This window comes from Melanostigma gelatinosum (assembly GCF_949748355.1).
Source record: "Melanostigma gelatinosum genome assembly, chromosome: 21".
NCBI lineage: Eukaryota > Metazoa > Chordata > Actinopteri > Perciformes > Zoarcidae > Melanostigma > Melanostigma gelatinosum.
In genome coordinates, this window is record NC_136654.1 from 14613903 (window position 1) to 14626121 (window position 12219).

Genomic DNA, 12219 nt, shown 5'->3' on the forward strand with positions numbered 1-12219 from the left:
TACTGTAAAAGGGTGAGAGATACGCAGGTTATAATCTAAATATTCTCTTTACATTATGTTCAAATGCTTTTACAGCCTCTCAGTAGCCTGTCCCCCCCCCCCCCCCCTCAGTGGTGAGTGTTGACCGCTTTGCTCTGGCCGTCCTCGGCCATCTGCACCAGCTCGTTGACGGTGTGCAGCAGGCTGTAGCCGTGCTTCCTCAGCAGCTGCTGGTTGAGCCGCTGGTCTCTGAAGCCCATCTCCAGCAGCATCGCCATCAGGGAAGGGTCCTGCCTGGTGGCCGGGTCGATGCCTCGCTGGAACACAACGGAGAGAGGGGGAGAGGACATTGTGTGGGTGAGTTTGTCTGTCCTCGCCACTACTAGTCGGATGCATCGAAGCGTGTTCACGCTGTGCTGAAGTGCAAATACGTCTTTGCAAGAATGAATGTGAATTCAATCCTGCAGCTCCCCAAACCCCGTCAAACTGGAACAATGCTTACCAGTTTGATCACGTATTTCCACATAAAATAACTACAAGCAACGTCTCTCACATTAAGTGTAGAAATGAGATATATTGGTGGTATAAAAATATAGATTTTCCCGCTTTAAATATGATCAGAATTTACAGATTTTAAAAATTGGATCGCACATTTTTGGGGAAACGCTGATGAAAATTCTGAAACTTTGGGATCACAAAAGAAACTCACGAGATCCTGGAAATGTGACACATCTCACACATGTTCCTCCCACATTGATAACATTTTTGAACAACTCTTCAGCCCTCCTGACTGGTGTGAATCATCAACTTACCAGAAACGAAAGATTGCACATGACTGCTGGGTGACTTTAAACATGTAGGAATAAGAGTGTCTGTGTGATGTACCTGTATCGAGCAGTTTGGTCCAGTGAAGAGAGCTTTATAAGCGGACGCTGCCACAGAGAGGGCCCCCTTGACGAGTCCCTCTGTGATGCCTCCTTGGCCCCTTGTATAAAAACAGGGATGTGGTTATTATGGGCTACATAAGAGGACGTCAGAGAACGACGTGTTGCAGTTCGACTTCTTTTAAAACAGAAAGCACATAGATGATGAAACACAAAAGAGAATTTCATTTTACGTGTTGTTGTAATGCACCTTGGCTGCAAAGCGTTGCTGGGTCTGGGGTTATACGTCTCAAAGGCACTGGATGCTGAGCCGGCTGATCTTGACAGACCAGATGATACTGCAGAACAGAAGTAAAAAAGGAAATAATATTAGAGGAGGAACAGACCATTCTGCTGAGGCAAGCAATCCTGAAAGCGTGCGTGTTATTTTACTTCCTGTCTCCCCACAAAGGACAAAATATGTTTCCTTTCTGTGATGCAATGCTGAAGTCAAAACAATCAAAGTCTCATTTATGTAACACCTAAAAAACACTGGTAAAGACATATTAACACTGCTTCTGAGTGAACGTGTACTGATGATACGCTGCTTCTATCCAGTGATTCAAAGAGTAAAACTCACCATTTAGGTGGACCCTGGGTTGGTGTGGCTCATATGGATCACAGGCTGGAGGACTGGGGTCCTCAGCCAGGTACAGTGCCTCAGACCTGAAAACAGTAAATAATAATAAGCAGTTCCGTTACCAGAATCATCAATTCCAAGCTGTTCTTACGAAAAGAACACTTTTCACTTTCAAAATACCAACTAACACTAAAAATCTGGTTTCACTTGTGTGTATACCAGACAGTGTTTGGAGGAAACAGTTTGAAGCAAGAGAACATGAAGTCTCTCAGTAACCCAGCCTAAATACACACTATATATATATATATATATATGTAGAAAGTATCGATAACATTGTTCAGGTGTCTAAGCTGCACAGGGGCCGTTTGACTGATCTCACCTGGGTGAGTAGAGGGCCGGTGGAGGCACCAGGACGTCCGGCAGCACCGGCGGCGGTGGAACCACCTCGGGTGTGAGCGTCACGGCGTCCAGCGTCTGGGAGGCGCACAGCATCTGGTTCACGCTGCTGTGTCTCGGCGGGACGGCCGGAGGCCACGTGTTCACGGGTGAATCCTCAGCGTCGACTGCCTCCTGCTGCCTCTCTCTCAGAGGTGCCACCTCGGAGTCTGACTCCTCCTCCTCCACCTCTTCATCCTCCACCTCCTCTTCCTCCTCCTCCACCTCCTCCTCCTGCAGCTGCTGCTCTACGTCCGGGTCGGCTGAGTCGGCCTCAGCGGCGGAGTCAGGCTGCGACATGGCGGAGCTGTACATGGACTCGCCCAGAGGCCGGCTGGTGTCGAAGCAGTCTGGGAGGACGATGATGTAATCGTAGCAGGAGGAGACCGAGGAGGTCTGGCTGCTGACCTGAGACAGAAGGAGGAGAAGATGGCAGACTTCATTACAGGAGAACGACTACGCAAACAATCTTATTGTGTATCAGAGTCAACATTCTTCTCTGGGATCTTCCCTTTTAAGAATCATTGTTTAAAATATGTGTGATCAGTTCGTCCTTTAAAACACGTGTTGGTATATGAAGGTTTAAAACCTCACCTCCTCCCAGTCTTCTCCTTTGGTTCCACCCTCCTCTTTCTCCTCGTGAACATCCCTCATGTTCTGCATGTCCTCCAGGACCAGAACCTCTTCCTCCTCGACATCATGTGAACTGATATGCAGGTTTTCATTTGCTGGTTCCGGCAGAACTGGAGGAAAAATAAAACTCATTACTACAAAAGTTACGACATACAACTGTCTATCGCACTCACTATTCTTACTCTGAAGTTAAATCAAACCTGTTTTTTAAATATGTGTCAATTAGGGGTGTAACGGTTCACAGAGTTCACGGTTGGGTACGATACAGTGGAGCCACGGTTCGGTACGTTTCGGTACAGTAGAAAACTATAAATGCCAGAGAAATGTACTTGATTTTAAAATATATTTATTCATTACAACTAACATCATCAAGTTATTCTTTGACTTTGAACAATGATGGAACTATACCTGAGTGACCCATCTTCTGGGGTGTCTTCTTAGCAACACATAAGCATAAAAAACAAAAACTGCTCCTTAATGTTATGTAGTGTTGTTACTTACATCTTGCAAAAGAGATTTTTAATCTCAATGGGTACTACCTGGTTAAATAAAGGTTTTAAAAAAAAACGTATCCGGTTCGTCATGCGTACCGAACCATGGGCCTCGTACCGAACGGTTCAATACGAATACGCGTATCGTTACACCCCTAGTGTCAATGTATTCAACAGAAAAGACAACAGAAAAATAGTGAAAGAACAAGAGAAAATGCGAAGCTGCATTGGAAATCGACAGAATCCTGGAAGCTGTCCTCTTACCTGGCTGTATCTCCTCTTCCTGGGTCAGCTGGTTGAGAGGCAGAGCTGAACTTTCCAGTCTAATGGCGCAGATCTCCTCACTTCCTTCTTGCACCGTCTCCGTCTTCTCGACCTCGACAACTCTCTCGAAGCAGAAGCTGGTGCCGCGGGAAACAACTGGAATAAAAACGCAAAAGTCTGAGTACCTCATTATACTGCAAAACAGATACACTGCATGTGCTGCACTAATGTGATGGTTTTGGTGACAGTATACAAGAGGGGCTCCTCACCCTGTGGTTTGTGGCTGCTGTGCTGGGCTCTGCGAGGGGGTCTGTGATCGGGGGCCTCCTCCAAGGTGAGGGAGCGGATCACCGTCTCGCAGAGGAACTGGGCTCCACTGATCTCCTCCTCCCGGTCCTCCTCCTGGGTCACAGGCTCCAGCTGCTCCCTCTGCTGCCTCAGTTTGACTCCTAGGCGAAGCAATAAAAGAGGAATCCACTGATTCACATCACTGACTCGCAGCAGAACCAGCGGTTTTTCTTTCTCCACACGTTCTTCTTTCCTGTCATTATCTGGTGCCTACATTACCCACAATGCAACTCAACCGCTGACAGTTCAATCTGAGAGTTGTCTCAAAAGCCTGGCTTGCCTAAAAAAATGAAATTGGTGGAGCTCCCCTTTAAAATTGAGCTCAACATCTAAAATATCTCCAGTGAGAGTTGACTTATTATTAATCAGCTTAAAGACGTTTCTGCTAAAATAATCCACGACCTACTTACAGACATTTTTGCTTCAGCTAATTTTTTCCCCCTCACTGAAGCTGCATCAGCTCACTTCACATCCGTGCTGTTAAACACACACCGTAGTCTCGACCCCTCTCACCAAAAAGCTTTCGGACCCCCGTGACCTCGGCTTCTTCTTTAATCCGTGCAATGATGGCCTTCTCCAACACCGGTGCATCATGGGACAGAGGAGATATGCAGGGAGTCAAATCTACAGAGCAGGTGGACACACAACACAGTGTGAAAACTATAGGATATGCATGTTAGCGTGTGGCAATCATAATGAACATAATGAACCTTCCATTAAATCATTGTCTCTGTTTAAAGCATCATTCATTACTTACCCTCAGGTGTGTTGTTCGGAACCTTCTCCAGCTCTTGCACAATATTTATATCCAGCAACTCAAACGACAGCAGATCCTGAAAGAACCGAAGACATGCAGAAGTATGAACGCTGATCAACCTGCGGAGTGTTGACTGTCACTACATGTGGCAGGGAGCTGATATCAGGGGTTTGTGAGTGTGCACCTGTGCAGTCAGCAGGTCGACCGAGGGGAAGTAGTAGTCCTCGTGGTTCAGGTCTACAGGGAAACCAGGGCCGCTGTCCTGGGACCTTACCTCCTGCTCCTTCACCTCCTCCTTCTGAAGCACACACAAGAATGGCATCATGAGTATCAGTACAGTGTGCACTGAGGGAGGAGCTCCACCGTTACGTGTTCTAGAGTAACACGAGTGCACTGTCCCTTTAAGGATTCAAATCCTAATCACAACCACCCATGTTTCAGTAAACCGTTCCTTTATTACTCTGGAACCAGGACGTATACGGACATATTCACGTTGAACTCTTAATTTGATATTTAGATACTTTAAAGAAAAAGTATTTGTGGTGGAAGAAGTACTCAGATCCTTAAATATAATGTAAAAATACAGTGGTGCGTTATACAGTTTTCTATTTTAAATCAGTAAATAATGTCAAAAATGAATTGTTTCCCAATATTGTATAAATGCCAAAGGTTTTGCACAAATGTCTCAATAACAATATTTGAAAACCACAATGTAGAAATACAGTTCTGCTACACAAATCTGTTTTCATGTTTTATGTAAAAAATATTGGATGTTTTTCCCTCTTTGGGCCTCAAACTGTTATTTAAATTATTTTATTTAAATGAAACAATATGAGACCAACTCATCTGAAACGTGAGAAGAGGCTCCAGACTTTTTGTAAGGAACATTCAAAACAGATTCAGGATTTTAAAATGTTTTCTACAACAAGTCTGGTTAAATCTTGGCTAGTTTTTAATTGTATACTTGAGTCAATGATATAAATACTTTGTTTTCTTGCTCTCATTTGTCTGTTGTCATTGACAGCTGTTCTTTTGTTAAATTGTCACAAGTCATTTTAATGGGGGAATCACTAATTTAATCAGAACAATTTGTTGGATTGTATAAGATTATCCAATGTTTTTTTTGTTAAATGTAGAATATTTATCTGCAAAGTAATTAGTTACTGTATTAAAAAAATACAATAACTCCCTCTAAATTGCAGTAGAGTACAAATCTAAAGTTCCATGAAAGGGAAGTGCTCAAGTAAAGTAGTACATACCTTCAGTTTCTGATTAATTACAGTATTTATGGTTGTTTTCCACCACGGCTAAATGAACCCACTTCAAGTCTAATCAACCTTAATTCTGCAACCGCGTTCAGCGAGGGAGGAATGAGTGGATTTACATTTGGACTGTTGCAACCGGTGGACTCTTTTGTGTGTGTTGGCAGGATGATTGTTAAATCGTTCTTTGAATGTAAACCCATAATCTCTATGACCAGTAACTACATATAAATGTAGTGGAGTTAAAGTATAAAGTAGCATAAAATCAAGTAACGTACAAGTACCTCAACAGTTGTACTTGGGTACAGCACGTGAGTGAATCTACTTGGTAAATAAAGCCGTCGTGTAGACGCGCGTGTCAACAGTTGCCGCTGTCGCTGCAGCTCTACAGGGTGTCATTGGGTATCAGACTTGCCGGTCGTTTGCTCTGATGCCCGGCTGCGTTGCGGCCGTCACCGGCGTTGACCACGATGCTGCACCAGACGCGTGGGCCAAACTGACAGCCGCAGTGCGCCAGCCGCCAGTGGGAGGTGTACGTCCCCTCCGTCACGGGAGCAACAAAGGCCACACTGACCACTCCCACTTGTCCCGGCAGCAGCAACGGGACGGGCACCTCCCTCCTCTCCTCTGACGCCAGGCCGAGGTTCCCCCACATGAACACTAGCTGGGTGCACGTACACACAAAACACAACATAGGAATCCACGCGCGAAAAAAAAAGCACAAAGACAAGAGCGTGCAGCCAGAGTCACTCGGCAGGAAAATAATACTCGCTCAAGTGAGGGACACACACACATTCACATCCGTACAAAGACATAAAAACTGAAACACAGATTCAACTGAATTCAAATCATAAACATCTCACACAGAAACGGCATTAGTTGTGTTAGGCTCGGTAAGAAATCTTAGCTGGTGTTAGAGGATAAGAAGAAGGCAATGAGCTGAGCGAGGACTCAAGCTGGAAGTGAAGCAGTGGGGGATGGGGATGGGGGGGAAGCAAAGAGAGAGTGGAGCGGTCCTTCTCGGCGGGTGGGAGGGGTACCTTGGTCTCTGACGTCCAGCTGATAGTGCCCGAGTTCCTCATCTTCCAGTATTTGATGAACTTGGTTCCAGGCTCCAGACGGGTGCCGTCCGGCAGATTTTCATCCAGAAACAAGGCGGCCATTGTGGGAACCAAGGACGTGTGCGAGACCCCGGGACCCCTAGTTTCAAGTGTACAGAGCATTGTTGAAAATAGCCCTGGTTTCTTATAACACCCATCTCTCTTTTGTTCTCTATGAATAAAAAAAGCAGGACCCCAGATTTTTTTTTTTGCAGCTCAAAAGCAAATTTTTTTCCTAGAAAATCTATGAAGCAGCAGCAGCAGTTTTCACAATGAGGTAGTTCCAACATTTTCCACCACCCCAGAGCAGCCAGCGACACACTCATACAGACTAGATTACAAAGATGGCATATTTTTGATTTCTGTTTCTTGAAAAAAAAAAAAGAAAAAAAAAAGGAGGACTTTATTGCATCCATGCTGGGTTCGAGGTACCCAGCACTGTCGGACGCCCTTCCGAGGTGGCGCTTACTCTGGACTGGAGGCCTGGGGATCGGGGACCGGGGCTGGACCTGAGGCTGTTTCTGAGGCGGCAGGGGGGGGCAGGGCCGGGACCTGCGTGGACGCGGAGGCCGTGTTTGTCAGGTTGGCTCTGCCTGAGGTAGAAGGCCCGCTCCACTGCGGCCCCCTCTTCTCCAGTCTCAGTTTCTTCTTGATTTCCTTCACTTCAGCTCTGAGCTGCTTCCTTTCAGCTTTGAGGCGCTGTCGCTCGGCCTTGCGCACTGTCCTGTCTCCTCGCCTTGGAAACCTGGTTTGAAATGTCATCAGGAACACCTATTTGTTGACTATCAAGAGTTTATTTTCCAAGAACAACACACATACACACTCATGATTACAGTAATCTAGCTGCTAAAACATTTTTTTGCAGTCCTGCTTTTGCGTCTATTCTTATTTATGCTTTTCTCCATTTTATGCAGAAGAAGTGATAGCAAAAAAAAAAGAAAAAAGGGCGAGCACTGTTGCAAGTACAAATGTCTTATAGTTTCAAGAAGTGGGAAGATTGATCCTCGGTTCTTGGGGAGGGGGTTTACCTCAACTCTCCCGACATTCCATGCTCAGGGATGGAGAGAGGTGTCTTGGTTCTCACGAGGTTGTGGCTGGGGTCATGGCTGTGTCTGCACATCTCACACAGGATGCAGGACAGGCACACACTGGCAGGGAACGGGACAACAAAAGCATTGATATGGATACTCATGAAGCTGATCAAAGAACACAGGACATGCAGAAAAAAATCATGGCACAGACAAAGAACAAACTCGATTTTGTCCGTCAACGACTTGCTGTATTCGGCTCTGATAGCGCCCTAAAACATCCCCTGCTTTATGGTCCGTTTGACTCTAAATGGACCATAATGTACTAAATGAACATCATGCTGTATTGAAGAATACTTGAAACTAGAGATTGAGACCATAAACTCATGTTTACTGAGGTAATAAATCAAGAGAGAAGTAGAGTCATTTTCTCATAGACTTCTATACAACCAGAGGAGTCCTCGTCCCTGATGGACACTAGAGATAATGCAGCTTTAATGCACTTTTGTTGCCGCCTGAATCTTATGTTCGTGTCCCTACCTGCACTTGTACGCCCCTTCAGAGGTGAGTTTGTGGCAGCTGCTGCAGTTCGGGGTGTAGCCGAGGGACCCAGACGAGGTGGAGGGGCCCGGTCTGGGCCCTATAGGACCGCCACTCGCCCCATTGACCTCCAGGGGCCCGTCGGATGACTTGTGGGTGCAACACTGGCCAGAGAAGTCACTGCACATCCTCTCCACCACCTCCTTCACCACCTCATCTTTAAACTATGAAAACAAGAGTTTATATTAGTAAGAGACAAACATGACCTTCATATTAATTGTGCATCAAAGCAAAAAAAGAAAATAATATATATATATATATATATATATATATATGTCCATAAATTTAAATCTAACCTTCTCCATGTATGATCTAAACCACATGGGTGGTGGCTCATCTTCTGGCTTGTTCCCCTTGTTGTCCTTTACTGTGACCTGTGTCAAAATACATCAGGCTGGCATCAAAAAACATGCTCAATTATCTTTTAATAATTACACACAAACTGACACCACAAATCCTGTAAAAAGTCCTATATTGCCAGATAAATATGTAGGCAATTATAGTGTTATTGGACCTTAAAGGGACAGTTCACCCCCAAATCTCTAGTTAGTGCTAATAATACATCTAGGTTGTTTTGGTTCGATGACACTCGGTTTGTGGTTCTTAAAGCACCAAAAATATATGTTTAAAAACTAAAAAGCGATGTTTCTTAGCAGTTTTCTGTAGGAACTATTTTCTTTCAACCGAACTACACCCGCCAACCGTATCACCGCGCAGAAGACAGCGTGCGTCTCCTACTGCTCGTGACAGCGCGAGATGTAAACATTAATGGCGTAACGTTAGCTAGCTCGGTGATGCTATGTGAGCTAACGGTATCGCGTATGTAGATGGACGCGTCCTCATGCGCGGTGATATGGTGGACGGGTGTAGTTCGGCAGAGAGAAAATAGTTCCTACTTAAACTTCGAAAACAATGTCGAACAATATATAACTACGAATAAAATAAATACAAATAAAACATAATAAATAAATAAAAAATATTTAATTATTATGAATGAATCATTTAAAAACAAATGGACATTTGTTTTAAATATAATTTAACAATAGAAAATAACAGGTAAGAGGGAAGACAAGTCGTTTTGGGGTGAACTTTCCTTTTTGATTTAAGGCAATAACCACATTAAAATTATTCCAGAAGTGACACAACAGGATCCAAAACAATCAAAGTAGTAGTAGAATGTAAATCTACTGTGGCTCAAGTTACTGCACATGTGTGGATATAATAAGAAGAAGAGAGGAGGAAGAGGAGGATCATCTTGGTTCCTTACAGCTTCTCTCTCTGGGGTGACCTGTGTGCCTTTGTCCACCGTTTTGACCCTCGATGGATAAGGAGGAGCAGGCCTCAGGTCTCCCTTCAGCTCCTTCACCTCCATCTTCAGTGGGCCTCCACAGGCCTGACCTTTCATCTTGTACACGTTCATGTGCAATTGGTTCTCCTGCTTCCCTGCGCTCTGTCGAATCAAACACACGACACAAGAATGTGAACGCTGCTACACCAGAACAAGTACATATTTGTACTAAGTACACTGACAAAGTACATCCAGTCTATATGATGTATGAGGTCATATTTTGTCTTGTGCTTAGAGAGTATTTTCTTTCCTCTCATCATTCACGCAGAGAAGGTTGACTGACTTCGACTGATATTACTGATGTTTAAAGTTTCCCATATTCTTCATGATCTCTGCACTGGTGTAGTTACTTGTGTACTTAGTGACATTGTGATGTGCGGTTGAATTTAAGCTTGTCTTCGCTATTCCACAGAAATCCAGCAGTGTCCCAGTACCTTGATGGCTTCTTCATATTCATCTGAAATGAAAAAACAAATAAACAAGTTTGCTTCGTGACAATTATTGATTGTAAGTATTTTATAGTGTTTATGCTCATTGTCTTTTTTCTCTACGTTGCTGTAACAGTGATATTTACCATCTAGCCGTCAACATTTCTATTTAAATCTTTATCTTACGTTTCTTGCTTTTATTCTACTTCAAATACGTCATCAAAACAAGTACTTTTCTCACCTTGACTGTTTATACAAATCTGAAATAAAAGAGCGACTGAGATCAGAATGAGTCAATGAACTTAAACATCATAAGTTTGCAATGAACGTCAAAACCAGTGTTGGAAGAAGTACTTAAATCTTTTACTAAAGTGAAAGTAGCAGCAGTGTAGGAAAAACTCTGTTATAGGTAAAGGTTTTGCATTCTTCATTTCAGAATAATATTAAACATATGATATTATAATTAGTGGTGAGTTAATGATGTCTGCCTATAATAAAGTCAGTTCTTAATGCAGAAGGAGTGTAGCTGCAGGGCAACAAGGGAAACTACCAGAGAGGACCGAGTTCAACAATAGATTTCACAAGTTTGAGAAGTTCATCTCAGTCAGAGCCACTCGCTACTGGAGAAGTCTTTTAATTTAATTAAGAGAAAGCACTAATTACCTAACCTTTAAACTTAAGAGATGGCTTAAAGAAAACCAAACATTCAATCATGAGTAATCATACTACCTTATCTCTGTATTGTTATATATAAAGTATATCTTCTACTTTTGTAATGAATAAATTTTTACTGTATTTTATAGTATATTTTTGCATTGTGTGCTAAGGCTGTATTTGTAATAACTGTCTAGGGACTACAGATAAAAATGAGCTCATTAGCTAACTCTGGCACATTTACACTGAGATGGAAACTTAAATATTGATAAATGTGCACTGTCCCTGATAAATATGTAAGTATATGTCTAATTTCAGCTAGTTAATAATACATCATAATTTGTTAGTTGATAGTCAGAATCTGAAAAGTACTGTTGCCAAATGAATGTAGCGAGGAAATATATAGAAGTATAAAATGGAAATAAACAAGTAAAGTACATGTACTTTTAAATGTGTACACAAAATGTCCCCTTGTGGGATTACTAAAGTAACTATCTCTCTCTCTACTTTGTCACATTCCACCATTGGTAGATACGCGCACACACATTTGTTTACACTCCCTTACCTCGTCGTTATCATCATCGAAGTATTTCACTTGAAAGTGGTTGATTCCGAAAGACGCTTTGATCTGAAATATAAAGAGTTGATTGATGAGCAAGTTATTAAATATTAACTTTTTCTTCCCCCCTCGCGCGTGATATGAAAACATCAATAATGGCACGTTGAGAAATACCTCTACTAGCTACTGTAACAAACGCATTATAGCGAACTGTGCCCTCTCCTTTCGTATTTCTCGAAGCTATTTTAAGAAGATTACCACTCGTGTACATTTGTGTCGCGACAGTGTCGACTGTCCTTCAGGTGGTCTATTGTTTACGTGTCTAGGCCACGTCTCGGGCCTGCTTTTCACCAAACTGCGCCAGCGTTTTTAGCCACAACACGCTCAGCTAGCTAACATTAGCTCACCCAGGCTTCCACGGACTCCCACTCCAGTTTGTCCAAATCCTGAGCCAGAAATCTCTTCACATTACCCCGGAAATTCACTTTAATCGTAACAGGCAGCCCCATGTCAGCCGTTTATGAGCATATAACGGCGATCGTTTGCGGTGACACCGGCCTATTTGATCCCTGTTGCCCTCGACTGTCTTTTCTTGTTTACATCGTCAGCTGCGTCTAGAAAAATACGATGACGTTTCCGCGCAGGCGCAGTCAAAACATCTTCTTCTGTTTTTACGGCGGTTGGCATCCATCTTATTGGTGTATTACCGCCACCTTTTGCTCCGGAGTGTGGATCAGACAAAAGCCTTACAATCTTTACCCCAAAACAAAACTAATAATAATGATACAAAATGTAATAAAAACCAAACAAAAAAATGCGATGACGTTACC

The 12219-nt window shown here is 43.3% G+C and overlaps 1 protein-coding gene across 2 annotated transcripts in view; it reads right to left on the bottom strand.

The window, feature by feature from the left end:
• Positions 1-12006, bottom strand: part of nbr1a (NBR1 autophagy cargo receptor a) — a 13278-nt gene extending 1272 nt beyond the window's left edge. Inside the window, exons 1-22 of one of the 2 annotated variants that reach the window (XM_079292751.1) lie at positions 11797-12006; positions 11396-11458; positions 10418-10436; positions 10183-10205; positions 9668-9850; positions 8697-8774; positions 8341-8564; positions 7801-7920; positions 7242-7517; positions 6713-6872; positions 6088-6336; positions 4595-4708; positions 4411-4486; positions 4167-4277; positions 3575-3754; positions 3306-3461; positions 2512-2660; positions 1862-2325; positions 1483-1568; positions 1114-1201; positions 865-964; positions 1-296 (exon numbers count right to left, since the gene is read on the bottom strand). The exon at positions 1-296 is cut by the window's left edge and continues 1272 nt beyond it. In XM_079292751.1, the coding sequence (XP_079148877.1) occupies positions 108-296; positions 865-964; positions 1114-1201; positions 1483-1568; positions 1862-2325; positions 2512-2660; positions 3306-3461; positions 3575-3754; positions 4167-4277; positions 4411-4486; positions 4595-4708; positions 6088-6336; positions 6713-6872; positions 7242-7517; positions 7801-7920; positions 8341-8564; positions 8697-8774; positions 9668-9850; positions 10183-10205; positions 10418-10436; positions 11396-11458; positions 11797-11898 (3210 nt within the window). In that variant the 5' untranslated portion in view covers positions 11899-12006 and the 3' untranslated portion in view covers positions 1-107. Of the gene's footprint in view, positions 297-864; positions 965-1096; positions 1202-1482; positions 1569-1861; positions 2326-2511; positions 2661-3305; positions 3462-3574; positions 3755-4166; positions 4278-4410; positions 4487-4594; positions 4709-6087; positions 6337-6712; positions 6873-7241; positions 7518-7800; positions 7921-8340; positions 8565-8696; positions 8775-9667; positions 9851-10182; positions 10206-10417; positions 10437-11395; positions 11459-11796 lie in introns of both variants that reach the window. The other variant, XM_079292752.1, reaches the window with a different exon arrangement.
• Between the last annotated feature and the right edge of the window lie 213 nt (positions 12007-12219).